Source organism: Asparagus officinalis, chromosome 8 (genome assembly GCF_001876935.1).
Source record: "Asparagus officinalis chromosome 8, Aspof.V1, whole genome shotgun sequence".
In the NCBI taxonomy this organism is placed as follows: domain Eukaryota; kingdom Viridiplantae; phylum Streptophyta; class Magnoliopsida; order Asparagales; family Asparagaceae; genus Asparagus; species Asparagus officinalis.
In genome coordinates, this window is record NC_033801.1 from 5,506,994 (window position 1) to 5,523,470 (window position 16,477).

The following is a 16,477-nucleotide window of genomic DNA, read 5'->3' on the forward strand; positions in this document are numbered from 1 at the left end:
GTGGACAAAAGTCACGTTTTTCTAATCTATAACTCACGATTTTTTTGCCATGTTTAGTTATCTCTACTCACGGACAAACAATTTTTTGGATGGAAAATTCACAATCTTATGAGTTATAAACCATGTTTATTGGTCATTTTTAATCATTTCGAACTAATGATAAATAATATAATGAAGTTCAAACTTCATAATTTCATGAGCTATAATCCACGATATTTGACCATCTCTAGTTGTTTCGATCACATTTTTTAGTAATTTTGATGCATTGGCAAATTATTCCACAGAGGAAAAAATTCATGATTTCGTGAGATATAACACATGATTTTTGGTTTTTTTAGTTGATTTAACAAAAATGAAAAAATTTCGCAGAGATTGAAATTGACAATTCCATAAGCTATAACTCATAATTTTTTATCATTTTTAGTTATTTTGACCCATTGACAAATAATTTTGCAATAGCCAAAATTCACTATAACCCAAGATTATTGATAATTTTTGGTCATTTCAATCAATTAGTGAATAATTTTGCGGAGTTCAAAATTTATAATTTCACGAGCTATAATCCATGATTTTGGCTAGTTTTAATCATTTCAACCTATTTGTAAATAATTTCGTGGAGGCTAAATTCACGATTTCATGAGGTATAACCCATTAGTTTTTTGGGGGTATTTAGTCATCTCAACCTCTTTGCAAATTATTTTGAAGAGGCCGGTAATCATGATTTCATGAGGTATCTCATCTATATGTAGTCGTTTTGACCCGTTAGCAAACAATTTCACAGAGGCCAACATTAAATATTTCATGAGCTATTACTCACGATTTTTTTACCATAAAAAATATTTTAACCTGTTGTCACATATTTTCGCATGATCAAAATTCATGATTTTGTGAGCTATATAGCCAACAGTTTTCAGTCATTTTTAGTCGTTTTGACCCATTGTCAAATAATTTCTTGTGAACTCTAATCTATGATTATTCGCCATTTTTCTGATTTTATGGGTTTGCACAATTTACAAAATTTAACATCCTCCTACATAGGAGTTAGAGATTCTAATTTGAAATGATAATTCTGTATGTTACAGTTAGAAGATCTTCTCACATGCCATCACGCCTCGTTTGGTACCAAATAAGAAATAAAATAAAATTAATATAGAAATAAAATGCTCATTTCTATTCACATTGCACAGCAAAGAATGAAGTGGAAATGAGAGTCTTTGAAAGTTCCTTTTTTTTATTCCGATTCCCACTTAAGTGTGCTAGTCTCTTTGAAGTTCATTAAATAGGCAACATGACGATCAACATTTACAGCTCCTTCGACGTGCTCTACTTCCTAAATCCCTAACTTTCATCAAATCAAACACCATACACGTCCAACTCATTGAACCAACGGAAGCAAAAAAAGAAGGGAAAAAAAAAAAACGCAACCACGCCTCATCATGCAAATCCAACTTCATACCAATCTCTCGTGCTAGGCCTCAATCAAGGCATACTCAAGCTAAATCGTCATCAAAACTATATTTTCAATGCTAGACCAAAATCCTTCAATAAACTTCCATTATTTTGAAACCTTTCATTGAGATAATGCACCAAAAATTTCTAGGCGCCACAATTCATCAAACCTATTAACAGACGAATATTACTACTTGATATTCATCTTTTCCCATCTCTTGGCCAACAACAAAGCCACCTTCACATTGACATGCCTGTTAGCTGAGCTATTTCGTGAAAATGATGAGAAGAAATTACATGTACATATACATGATGGAGAAAGATTGCGTGTCCCTCTCCACAAGCAAAAATTCCAAGATAAATCCTATCCGCTTTTTTTGAAGCTTGTTCCACTGCAAGATCTCTTACACGAGGGAAAGGAGGGGGAAAAAAAAAAGAAAGTGGATCTCATCTCCACAAATGGATATTGACGACTGTTGGTTGCATGAAGGTCTGCTGTATAGAAAGAGCAAATGGTAAGAAAGGGTGGAAAAGGAACGATGAGATCCTCTTTGGCCTACTATCTTGACCGCCTGCTTCCCCCTCCGGTCCTGTAGTCAGAGCCGTTAACATTATGAGTTAATCTGCCATTTTGCTACTCCCAAGGTAAAGAAGAAAACCAGTGAATCTTTATTAGCAATCCATTTTCAAGTCTTTGTTTTTTCCCTTCCCTTTTTCATGCCCCACTTTGATAAGAATTGCATCAAAATTTACTAATGAACCCGTCAAGCTCAGACCCAAGACCTCGGACTAATACCTCTCTTCTTGTTTTTTTCACAAAGATAGTGCCTTACTTTTGAATCGGTGAGCTACTACTAATAGTCCCCTGTTTTAGTATTTAAGCCAGACCTCGATGACCGATTAATACTTGGGTTAAACCTTAATACCTTTCGACAAACAAGCTAATCACAATTAAAAAAAGGATGATGCTTACATAAACATGGTGGGAAGGTTATATAGAAATGATGATAGGAAAACAACTTGTCTTTGTTTTGTTTGGGTGTTCCAGTCCCTTTAAGGCTTCAACAATCATCTTCTTATTTTGTTCTTTCCTTTCACTTTTCTGTTAATGGAAAAAAATAGTTTGATCTTAGTGCTCCTTCAAGAAATTTCACCCCAGATCCCCATTTTGGCCATAGACTTCATCATTGTACCAAGCATCTGTTACGTAACCTTATCATTTTGCTACGTTATTCTAGAATTCTGTAAAAGGCTTATTCTTTGTCTAGTTGAGGGCTTAATGATGAAGCCAATAGCTAAATCTTCATAAAAGCACTAGCTTTGTTCGTGAGAAGTCCCTCTTGCATTTTCTTAAAGAACCAGAAATGAAATGAGCAAAAAGCACCCAGTTAACAGCTCAGAGTCACTCAAGGGGAAACGGCTCCATTTTAGATATTAAAAATTTCAGCTGTCCTTGGTTGCTGAATAAGGTCTAATTAATAAAATTGCCATAAGCATGTACCTGGTTTTATCTTAAACTTCACTGAGTTTGGTGGTCTCCTTGAACTGAATTTGATTGGATGCTCAGTGGCATGTCTATGTCGGTCTGTTGCTGAAATCAACTGCATCAGTGCAAAATTAACATGAGACCCCAAATTAACCTAATGATGGAAGCCATTCAATAGTTACAGAACATATACAATTTAAATCTGTCATTGACATGGAGGATGCCTACTCACATGGAAGAGAAAATGATACTACTTCACATGGTAGATCATGGTTTAGTTTATGTCAACGGATAAGCATGCGCAACATTCATGATTGATCCAAATCTGTTACTGAATATTGCCTACTTTTATCAAATAATCTAGGCTCAACCTAAGCACAGGAATTTTGTTACCAACCATTTCCCCACCACTTGGCCAATAATTTCAATTGGGGTTTTGGCTGAACATAGGCTGGGTATTTCTCAGGATGGCAATTTTCTCAGGTTGATCAATGTTTAGCATGCTTGCTGCAAGCATAATAATGAAAAGGAATGGCAGATATAATTAGTAGTTCCAATGATGTAATTTTCTCGTAAGGTGTGAAATCAGCAAGCAAATTGATCATAAATCTCATTTGTAATGGGCTACGGGCCCACTCCCTGAAATCGGTAATGTGACGAACTGTTGACTTTTGAAACCATTTCTACAGATAATGTTCTTCCCAGAGCCATACATTCCTTGCAGATTTATAAACCCAATCTCCCATTTTAGACCTCCCTCGAGATAGAATTCTGGAAAATAACTTCTAAAGAATAGGAAGCTATATCCAAAGCCCTAGCTGGAGTTAATGTATAATGTAACATTAGATATCTCAGAAAAATCAAGTATAAACAGTTTTTCTTGGCAAGTACCACATATTCTAATCACATATGGAACTCCTAAACGGTCGAAATTGAAAAACAATAAGTAGGCTTATGACATGAGGCTTGACAAGTGCTCAAAGAAAAATTAAAAGCAGATTAACTTATTGCAAAACCCAAAAACAATAGTATGAGCAGACCTTTTCATCATACCGAAACAGTGATAGATCAAAATATGGAGAAGGACTCTGAGACTGGCAGGGGAAAGGTAACATAGTCAAAATCTTCTTCACAAACTGCAAAATGAAAGAATTCTAATGGTTAAAAAGGCTTCACAGTGCATATCCAACATAAAGATATCTCTGATTAGTGTGCTTTATACACCCAGCAAGATAATATAATTTTCATAAAATCATTATAACTATAATCAACCTGGTAACAAACTGGATTATCACCGGAATCCATTAGTTTGTTGCCAGATTGCCAGCCTAGGTCCTGGAAGCACCTAAGGGAGCGAGCCGCGTACACGGACTACACCACTTAGGTCTTCGTCGTGTTGTTCTCCAATGCCACCTTCACATCTCCGACCTCCTATAGCCTCCCCCATTCACCACGAACACCACCTCTTCTGACCTTCAGCAAAACCTCCTCAACCACCACTAAAACAAGAAAAAAAAGATATCCACCTAGGCACTAGGCGGTGGTCCGGTGCCTTACAGCGTCTACGCTTCTGTAACTTTGCCTATAATGCATTAATAAAACTGAAGTGCCCGTAAAAATAAAACAAAAAGCTAACATAAGACACTGTAACCAGTAAATAGGTCATAAGAGATCTACACAGCTTAACCACCACTGGTCAAGAAAGATTTCATAAAGATCAAGGTTATCGATAGCGGATAGCGTCGTGCAGCGGTAAGGCATCATTAAAGACTATTTGGGACTATTGCGGAAAAATAGCGGTAAAAAGCGTCAAGCCAAATAGCGGTCTAATTTAGATATGTATAAATATTTAAAAAATTAAAGAAAAAACTAGAAAATCTGACAGTGTATATTTGATAATTTAAAGAGATCCTAAACATGAAATAGCCATGTAACTGTCACATAATACTGAAGACGACTGGAGGAGTCAAAGAGGAGTCGTCTTCAAGAAGATGAGCTGAGTGATGAGAGAAATGCACTAGGAGGAGCTCACGGCGAGAGGAGGTGAAAGGAAGTGCTGAGGTAGGTACCAGAGACTATGGGAGGCGGCGGGAGTACGCCGAAAATTGCGGGAGGCGGTGGGACGCAGTGATTGCGGGTCAGATTTAACTATAAAAAAAATCTCAAGCCAGTTTTAAATAGCGGTCAAAAAGCGGATTTTGCCCGCAATTGCCCGCTATTCACCATTATGTGGCGCTATTAGCTGCTTTAGCGAGCGAAAAGCGCATATTCCGCAATATGTCACCGCTATTGAGCGATAGCGTAGCAAGAAGGGACCGCAAACGTTATTAGCGCCGCTACTACGGCGCTATTTACCGCTATTTATAATAGTGATAAATATGTGCAGGTATACCACAAATAAATCATTATAATATGTTATACATTATAAAAAGAAGATGGTTTTGCCATTTTGGACTGTTTGTTGTCAAATGTGATAAATGGAAGCTTATTCACCTTCAAAGATATCTATTAGGCAAATGTAAAACAAGCATAAAGATGCTTGCAAGTGAAATAAAAACAAAAACAATAACAAGAATAACAAAACTACACTCTGCCAACAAGGACACAAGAGTTAGGTTCTGACGGGAACAGAGTCCAAGATAAAAATAGTCCAAATTTTTTTGACATGACTACATGCTGATGGTATGTATATGTATTGGGATTCAAATAAAAATGTCTATTTGGTTGTTATACGTTTTATACGTTTTTTAATAAAATCTAATTTTGTTAGAACAATCAACCAAAAAAAGGTGAAGGAAGCGGAATATATTTTATCTTATGCACACATCTTTGAGGTGAATGATGGATTATGAATGTCTGTGTTGGACATGGATGAACACTTAATTCGCTCGTTAAGTCCTGGTATATGAGAAGTAACTTCTGGCTACAGATCCAAACGACATAGCACAATGTGAGATCATATAGGAAATCCTTTCTCCATTCAGCTCTATTACCATTCATCAACTGCGTTAACAATTATTTCATCCTTACCTGCCCCATCCATGTTAACAATTATCTAAATTCGTTTATAACTCCCGCTCTAAAAAAGCCCTCCCTCCCTCCCTCGTTTTGTTTTTATTTATTTATAATAATTGAAATGCCAAAACAGAAATCAGATTACCAGGTCGCCCAAAGGTTGGGGAGTCAGGATTGATTAACTACCTTTACAATAACCATGTCAAGCATTACAAACTTTTTAGAAACTAATAATTATCTGCAGTTGCACCTACAGCTATTCTCAGGTCCGTCCTCTGTGCTCTGGATACATATTATATGGAAGCATAGACCTAACAAGGGGAAGTATAGCAGCCCTTATCTTTATGTTGGCTTTCTATTTGAAGAGAAGTTATCCTTATGTTGGCTTTCTATTTGAAGAGAAGTTTATTCTGAAGCACTCACCTGAGAAACGCATGTCCTCATAAGTATCACCTAACATTAACTGAAAGACTTTTTAAAAAAATAGAAGGTATTACTTAATCCTCTAATCAAAGGTTAAAAAAAGGCAATAAATAACCAAACAATTTCTATCAGACAATTTGCACAGTCCAAGATCTGATAGAAAGAAAACATCGAGTCGATTCAAAAACCAATAAGATAAGTACGATAATGAATGGAACTTCTGGGCAATCCTGGCAGTAGTGACTCTCTTATAATTGGCAAATATTAATGTTAATGGACTTATTTATTTGCCGATCTAAGTTTATATTGAATGGTCGATCAATAGGGTATGACTTGTAAACAATTATAGCAGTGATTGTCCATATAATTTCCAAGAGAATTCAACCCATAAAAAGCAGTTCAAAATATATAAAATGGTAAATAAGAACTTCCAATTACAAGGCAACATATGTATCTGTACAAAAAAAAAGCACCAGCATCTTCTAGAAGAAATTTATAGAACAATCATAAGTCTGCTTAAATCGTAAGCATTAAACTCATATAAGAGAGAGGCTTACCTGTGAGCTGTTTGCTTTATGTCTGAGATTGCAAATTTGGTCAAGAGCATGGACATTATTGGAATGAGATGATATGAAATTTGCATGCAGTGAATTTCTTGATGTTGCATGAAAATGGTCGTAGAAGTGCTCATACAACTTGTAAAGTTCTTCTGAAAAATTCTGCAGAAAATAATTTCTGGATTCACATAAATTAATATGCAAGATTAAATAAAACAATAATGCATCTGGATGAAATGATACCTGATAGAAAGCAACAAATTCTGTTGTTTCCATGTTGTACACAGCAAAAAATGCTGGATGCTGATCGGTACTTCGTGAAACCTAAATATACAGAAGCCAGATATTTTAAGATACATCCTTTGATCCATACTGCTAATACGTAACAGAAGTATACACTTGCCACTGGTTCAAAAGTTGAGAATACACACCCCTCCATCTACACTACCAAACTTGATTAGAAGATGATGACGATCCAAAAACTGTACCTGTCAAAAGTCATTTGCACATCATAATCCATACATCTTCATGTTCACAACAATCTAAACTATCATAAGGATTCAAATGATTGGATTTGATAGTTTAAACTTTGCAGCATGCCCAGGATAGCATTTTTTTATCTCAATATTGTATACAAAACATAAAAGGCTGGAGAGAAATTACAAGATGGAAACATACCTTCCACATGATAAGGTCAACAAAATCAGGGAAGTGAACGTAGAACTTCTTTTTGAGATGTTGAACCCTCTGTAACAAATTATGGTTGCACTATAAATATTCTGGAGAAAGATTTGGTAAGAAAGAAATTAAGTTGTAGGAAATCCCCAACAGAAAGATAACCATGACTGTTAAAAAATTAAAATAGAATATTCATTCACATAAATACCTGGATCATGTATGTATACAGTCACATATATAGTATGAAAAATGTGCAAAATAAACAAGAATTCAAGTATAAACACAACAAAGTTTGGCAAAGTTCATGAAAATAGAATCCATTTTTCTTCTCTGTTTCTGTGGTGTGACAGACCATTCATTATTACTAATTTTATGATCGATGTGGGTGTTCGAATATAAAACTATAACCCTCAACCATCACGACAACTTCAAAGTTTTGTAGTGGCAGGGTCCTTCGACATAGTATCAGAGAACCTCGGGTTTAAATCCCACCACCAATGTATTTAATGAGAATTTTTATTTTTAAAAAATGATATTGCTGCGTGAGTCCAGATGTTAGCCCAGAAAAAGGGCGCTCAACTGAAGGGGGCATGTTAGAATATAAAACTCTAACCGTCAATCCTCACCACAACTTTAGAGTTTTGGTGTAGTGGTAGGGTCCTTTGACAGTGAGGAAAGGCTTCCCATATTAACTTTATGTTTCACGAGCTGCTTCGCAAGTAAACTACAAGAAAAAAGTAGAAGGCAATAGCTTTGAATCTTTTGACTACATGTGAAAAGTATTAAAAAACAATGACCACATTTCTGTTGCATGCGTGTAATGTGTTTTCTCTACGTATCTGTTTTATGATTGCAGATGTTATGCCTGTATTCATGCATACACATCTATGATCTATTTAAGTGAAAGCCTTATATTCTCTGATGCAATCATGCAAGTGCAAAGTATTTAAAGTGAACAACAAAAGTCACGTCTGTTGCATATGTGTCAATGTGTTTTGTTTACATATATGTTCTATGATTGCAAATGTTATGTCTGCATACATGCATGCACATCTACGATCTATTTATGTGAGAGCCTAACATTCTCTGTTGCACGTGCGTGTCAGATAAATTTTTATATTTATCAAGATTGTGCAGATATATAGATATGATGGAGTAATGCAGCTGCTAACTTCATGCAAGATTTGAAAAGACAGTTCTTACATTGTAAAATAATGAGCACAGAAAGTGAATCAATAAAGAAATTTGATGGCCTACCAGAGTTTGATCTGCTTCTTCATTCCATGTCTTGCGAAAAATGAAGGAAAGCAGCCGTTGTTTGATACCGCTTAGAAAAGAACTTCCCTGAGTGACCTGTTTGGTGGTGAAATTCAATTATATTTGATATTTATATAACTCATATTGCTAGCTAAAATGGAGAAATGCAGAAAGATAATTGGTAAAACCTTACAAGAGGAAAAAGGAAATGCAGCTCTTTGGGATGCCACCAGAAAGCATAAGAACAAAACTAGAAAATTTTTAAGTAGTTATTAAGTTTGCCATCAGCATACTGCAACTTACTCCAGTGATCATATGTCCAGATACGTGCAAATGTTGATGGTCCTCAGACATTGGCAAGCCGGTTATATGTTTCCTTCTTAATGTTCGGATGCAATTTTTTTCCTTATTTTCCACAGAAATTTAACAAACTAATGAAAATAATCTTTTCTATTCAAAAATATTGACTTAAACAGCACGATATTGGAGAAACTATGTTTTACTCAAGTTTGATAATAACAATGGAAATGAATTTGTTAAAGAAGGTGCATTTTGGCTACACCAGAAAACAAATGATATAAACTCGTCAAGTTTGCAAGAAAATAACATTAAGTTGCTTTACGCTAACTACTTCAAACTTAACACCCTTTCAAAAGTTATAGAAAGACTGCACAAATTAAATACTCTCTCTTTTGAAATTTCAGATTCTCTACATTAACTTTTCACAAAAAAGAACTTATATACATAGTTTTAAAAAACAGGAAGAAAAACTAGCAAGAAAAAGTGCTGCAACTATGTAAAACCCCGTAATTTTGAAAATATTATAGTAAATAATATTAAATGAATATTATTATGGTTGATATTGTTCTGGGATGAATGAACATGATTGTAATCGATTTGAGATCGATTAAGTGTGTATATATATATATATATATATATATATATATATATATATATATATATATATATATATATATATATATATATATATATATATATATATATATATATATATATATATATATATATATATATATATATATATATATATATATATATATATATATATATATATATATATATGTGTGTGTGTGTGTGTGTGTGTGTGTGTGTGTAAGTGTGTATGAGCATGAAAAAACTGTCAGTTGGAATCATCACTGGTCGGTTGATCGACCCTAGCAATCGGTCGACCGATGGACACTGATCAGTCGACTGATTATTGGCATCGGTCGACCGATAGGTGCACAGTTTGAGTTTATATATATATATGTGTGTGTGTGTGTGTGTGTGTGTGTGTGTGTAAGTGTGTATGAGCATGAAAAAACTGTCAGTTGGAATCATCACTGGTCGGTTGATCGACCCTAGCAATCGGTCGACCGATGGACACTGATCAGTCGACTGATTATTGGCATCGGTCGACCGATAGGTGCACAGTTTGAGTTTTCGGGTCGGGTTAATTTGGGCCTTTTTGAACGCATGCATATATATATTATAAACCCGATTTTTCTCCTCTTTTCTTCTGTAATCCCCACGTTGATTAGCAACCACCATCCCCTCAAAACCCTAATTCATCAGTTTGACCTTTTGGAGAGCTTTGAGAAGCAAAAAGGCCTAAAGAAGGGGGAGATTGGTGGCTTTTGACGAATGAGGATCGTCCCTTACGTGTTTGGGAGTTCAGCACGAATTTTGAGGCGAGTTGCATCTCCTCCAATCACATCCCTGTTTTCTTGGTTTTGTTTGGATTTTAAAAACCTATTTTATGTGTAAAGATCACCCCTTTTCTCAAGTAACGTAAAGATTTGATCTTTCTAATTTAAAAAGTCATGAAACGGATTCTTTGATTTGGGTTTAAGTTTTGAAACAGATTTAACATGAGATTTTGTTAAAGTTATTTGTTTTCATGATGATTTTCAAACATAAACATATTAGGGTTTTATAGATTTCCCAAAATTTTTATAATTTGTGATTTCATGTAGTAGATTAAACCCTAATTATACTAAATCAAGATTTATACGTGGGTTCTTTCGAGAATTTTTGATTTTTGATCATAATAGAGAAGAAAAACCCGAATTGTGTTTTGTCACCAGCATCGGTCGACCGATCGAAGAAATCGGTCGGCAGGATTTGGGAATTTTCCCACTGATCGGTTGACCGACGTATGCATTCGGTCGACCGGCCAAAATTGGTTTGTGTGCGCATGTATGCACGTCACGCCAGTCGACCAATAGGACATGTCAGTTGACCGATTTGAGCTGTTCTGCACAAGTTGGTTTACCACGTGCTTTTGATCGCGAACACGAAGTGCGAGTCGCACGTCGACACGTGCGAGACCGTGAGAGGACACGTGCTGGATTTGGGCACGCACGAGCCTATTGATACACGTAGTCTAAAATTTTGAGTTTTTTGTTGATAGGGAATAACTTTTGTTTCGTTTTACGGTGATTATGGATGCTTGAGAGGGGTTAGTTGGTGCACCACAACGAGACCGTGGTTAACTACACTCAGAGTGTGTTAGTTGGTGTACTGCAATAAGACCGCAGTAAACTACACTATGTTATGCATCATTATATTCCAGGTTAGGCTGATATGTCTATACTCCGCAATGTGTTCGAGTAAGGTAGTGAACCGTAAAATATTGCGCTGAGCCACAGAATATTGTGAGCGCCTATACTCCACACCATTTTCTTTGTAGAGAATCATACAAAATTGCAAAATTTCTCCCGTGTTACCTACCTCGAGGGTAGAGTATAAGGCTATGGTTTGTTGTGCACTACGTATCCTAGACGATATCTTTTACCGAATATTTATTTTGTTCCCACGCCAACTACCCGAGGGAAATGTGATTTGTTATGATACGATTTGTTATGGATGAGGCTTGGTAATGTATTGTTCATTGTTAATTATTTTATTCATAGCATTTTGGAGTTAATATTTAGTGATCCACAATTTGAGATACATGGCATATATATGAGGGTTTTCTTGTTTGGATTATTTCGCTCGACGTACTCATTCTCGTATTGTGGGTTTCTAAATATTAATTCCTCTTAGTTCAGATTGTAGGATTTATATATCTATTTTTGTTGTAACTTGTATTTTTATACACCTAACCCGCTTTCCTTTGGGACGGTGGAGATGTTCTCGCTAGCGCTTTGACGCTCGTTTTAATTTTTTTCAGGCAGCAAGTCAGGCGTCTGGAGAATCGCAGGTTGATGGAGATTCAGTCTAGCTCACTGTCATCTATTAGTAGTTAATTAGTGCTCCACAGTAGCTTATTATTATTATTTTTAGTTTTTAAAGATGTATTTCATGTTGGAGGCCGAGTGTCTTAGTACTATTTTCAGTTGACTCTTGTGTTTAGAGGATTATTACTCTTATTTTAGATTTTTAGATGTACTTTTCTTCTGTTGGAACATGATTATATTTATTATTGGATCTCTTCTCTATATTATGTTCATTATATTTTTACCTTTATTCTATCTACTTGTATCCACATTTTTTTTGTAGACTTCCATTAGAGAGATTACTATGATGGTGAAATATGTTGTTGTACAGTGTTGGGTGCATGATAGGTTTGATATTTTTGGATTCACCTTGGACTGCAGCCTTGTGTGAAACCAGAGGTTTCACAAACTAGAACTTAATTGTCCAAATAACTTTTTAGTATAAGTAAAATACTAAAATATCCATGGGATTGATATACTTTTCACTAGCTTAAATGTTAGCACTTCAGTAACTTAAAAGCAACTATAGAGTTATAAGAAGAATTAGCTTAAGCACATAGACAAAACTGAAGCTTATCCAACTTGGTTGTCCAAATAACTCTTCAGTGTAAGTAAAATACTAAAATATCAATTGGATTGATATACTTTTCACTAGTTCAAATGTTAGCACTTCAGTAACTTAAAAGCAACTACAGAGTTATAAGAAGAATTAGTTTATGCACATAGATAAGCTGAAGCTTATCCAACTTGGTTTTGTATTCTATGTATTCTAATACGGCGGCAACAACAACAACAAAATCTTTATCCCAAAATTTTGGGGTCATCCGCATGAATCATATTCTTCTATTTATTTACATTAAGGGCATTAATCTTCGTGAAATTAACTACTATCAGGTCTTTCTTCATTGCTTCCAAGTTCCAGACAAGTTCCCTTAAGCTTATATGCAATTCTATTAACTAATAATTTACCACTTCCCATAACTGATGCATCTTAGCGGCCCCCGTAGCACCTGACTAACCCGTCCCAAGCCTCTCTCATTTTAGCCTTAATAGAAACAACCTCTAACTCTACTTCTTATCTCTCAGAGCATATACATAAACCCAACATAACATTTTAATTTCAGCTGAAGTCATTTTTCGCACTTGCTTCTTGATTGCCCAAAATGCTGATTCATAAGACATTATTGTTCTTAATATTGTCTATTAAATTATTCTTCAATTTAATATCCTTAATAGAAGCAATATCTAACTTCCTACTAGCACACCCATCTCTGACCTTATCCCTATTGAATTTTTCTTCAATTTCACATCCTTAATAGAAGCAATATCTAACTTCCTACCAGCACACCCAAGTCTTATCTTTATCTCCGAGCGTATATCCGTAAGTCCAACATAACATTTTAATTTCTGCAAAAGTCATTTTTTGCACATGTTTCTTGATTAGCCAACATTCTAATTCAAAAAACATGGTTGGTTTTATAGTTGCCTATTGAATTTTTCTTCAATTGTAGAAGTATCCCAAGATCACATAAGACTCAAGAAGCACTCCACCACTTTAACTATCTTGATTTGATTTGATGGACAACATCCTCCTCAATCCTAAATCATAGGAGATTACTCAAATGGTATTCTAGTAGCAATTAAAATATTGATCTTGCCAAGTAAGAGAAGTACTTGCCGGAGAATGGGAGTTAAGAAAGAGCTCATCATCTTCTCGACAGAATGTCCCTATCATTCGTACATCAACAAGGTTTCCAGAATCACGAATTTGCAGAATATGTATTGTCTGATATCGAAGGGACATTATACACAATAAATCCTCATGCAAGAAGACCCCCATGCTATGAACCAGGTTAACAAAATCATTGCAAAACACCTTTTCATCCAATATAATTCCATCTTCCAACCTGTCAGGATACAAATATATGTGTACAATATTCAGAAAAGAAGTCTAGTTTTGGAATTTAGAAAAGAATGTAACTACTAAATATACAATTTAACATTCTTATAAGCTATGGTCAGGTACCTTACAAGGTGAAATGTTATCTTCTCAAAAGAAGGAACTCCATTAATTGCACCTTCAGTGGCAGGTGCATCATGATTTTGTGCAGTTGATGTTGCAAATAAGCCAAACTGGTGACTCTCCACGTACAGAAAAAAATCTTTGCAAATAAACTCGTTGCCTGATGCAAGTGGTACACAATAGAGCTGACTGAAGAAGCTGTCAAACCTCTTTGCCTTTGGAGGCGGAGCATGCAAATCACAATTCTCGCCTTTGCATGAATAAGTCATCCATATGGGTCTGTAAACAATGAGATCATGATGATTTCTGCTGAAGCTTATCAGGTATTTTCCATCATCTGTAATCTTGCGGAAAAAATGATCTGGGCACTCTACGTCAAATATAGTATAACTTGGGACGAAATTCTCATAAAATTGCCTCATTAGATTTACCTGCACATTAAGCAAATCCTGCACATTATTTCTGAGCTAAAGTATCTTTTCAGATTCAGATATTAGATAACGACGATACCAAAAGAGCTCTAAAAGTATAAATTCGTCAGGAAGATGCATCGGACATATTCTTCATTTATTTTCTGAAAAGTAGAGTGCATCTTTTATGCTCAAATTTTTAAGGGCCGAATATCAGCATTGTAAAACATGTACTGCATTACATGCCGCATCACTGAACAATGTGAAATTATGTGAACGAATTTTACAACACACATCCATCTGACTTTGAAATGTCTGAAAAATCTCAAATAACATGAAACTAGAAAAACATAATACGTTAAAGTTTCCAGATAAAACACCTAACAGACTATGCTTAAGGAATACACAAAACGAACTAACCATAACATCTGAAGAACATCAAATTTTCAAAACAATAATAATAAAATCACATATTAATAGCATCTACTTACCCCATTTCCCCACAATACAATCGGTTAAATGGAAACAATAGTTTTCGGATCGCTCCCTTGTTCGAAGACTATACTCCAAAACCCTAAAGAACCTTATTTCTCCCCAATCATATAAAAATTATCAAATGGGTCAGCGCGAAACGAAATCAAAGTAGCGAAATAACACGTTTACATCTAGGGCACACAAATTTTATGCTGAAGGAGCCGTATTCTCACATATCACCAACTGAAACCCCGTTACCGTCAGAAAATCCAACAAAGGAGCCTCATTTACTTAAGGGCACAGAAAACTATCAATTGGGCACTAAAAAAAATAAAGAAATAGAGAGAGAGAGAGAGAGAGAGAGAGAGAGAGAGAGAGAGAGAGAGAGATTACGCTGGTTCCAGGACGAGGAGTGATTAATTGGCGCTCGAAAACCCTCGAAGCGACGTTGTTGCTTCTAAACATCACAACGAAGAGGGAAGAGAGTGGTTGCTGCTGCTGATGATGATGATGATGCCCACATGGAAACTAAAACCTTAGAAAGAAACCAAGGTCATCTATTCGTCTTCTTCGAATGAGATTTATTCCCAATTTTACTGGTTTGGGATTTTTTACTTTTTTTTTTTTTCTCACTGTAATGGTGATGAGAGTCTGGGCCTTCTGGTGGGGGTTTGATGAAGGATAAGCAAGAGGCGGAGGGGATGAGACCATTCGGGTCAAGCTTACGGTCGGTGTCATTTTTTAACCGCCTCTCTTATTCTATGCGCCAGCGTTTATGCCTTCTTTTCTATGCGGTAGTGGAGTCAAACTGACCAAGGAAATGAAAGTAAGAATGAAATTGGAATTAACATCAGAATGAAATCTTGATTCTCATTTTTATATTTATATGTGCGATTAGATAATTAAATGGAAAGATCTTTAAGAAGGATAAATTCAGAATTTATTTATTATTTTCATTCTCACTTAAATGGGAATAACAATTAAATGAGAATTGATGAGAAGTGAGAATGACATTTCTAGCATCAAAAAACACATCGAGTTTAGTAAGCATAAATGAGAAGTTTGAATTATATCTCATTCCCACTCATTCACGCATGCCAAACGAGACGTTGGAGTTATTTGTTGGATTTAATCTAATAAATCTATTTGTGGGCACATATGATTAATCAATGTGTATTGCTATCTTTCAGGATAACCCCACTAAAGTGATCAATTAAGTTGGGTTAATGGGTATTTAAATATAATCATGGGGTTATATGTGCAGATACCAGGTTGTAATTGTGATTTATTGAGGGGCTAAATTACAAAAGTACAACATCTATAAATAAGGGGTTATGGTCCCTAACCTAGGGTTACATTCTCTAATTCTCTACACCCCCATCTAGTTAGAGAAATTCGGATTTAGAGAAACCCTAAGGTTAGAAGATCCAAAACTCATCTCAAGGTTCATCCATGGATTCAGGTATAAGCTTCCGCTCTTTTGA

General features: G+C 35.4%; 1 protein-coding gene across 1 annotated transcript; it reads right to left on the reverse strand.

The window, feature by feature from the left end:
- On the reverse strand, window positions 1,541-15,697 carry LOC109820058 (light-mediated development protein DET1). The gene is made up of 11 exons (XM_020386119.1): window positions 15,387-15,697; window positions 14,113-14,540; window positions 13,765-13,993; window positions 8,866-8,961; window positions 7,609-7,677; window positions 7,362-7,418; window positions 7,174-7,254; window positions 6,931-7,092; window positions 3,976-4,071; window positions 2,951-3,050; window positions 1,541-2,039 (listed from the first exon to the last, which is right to left on the reverse strand). The coding sequence occupies exons 1-11, from the start codon at window positions 15,456-15,458 to the stop codon at window positions 1,897-1,899; spliced, it is 1,533 nt and encodes a 510-aa protein (XP_020241708.1). The 5' UTR covers window positions 15,459-15,697; the 3' UTR covers window positions 1,541-1,896.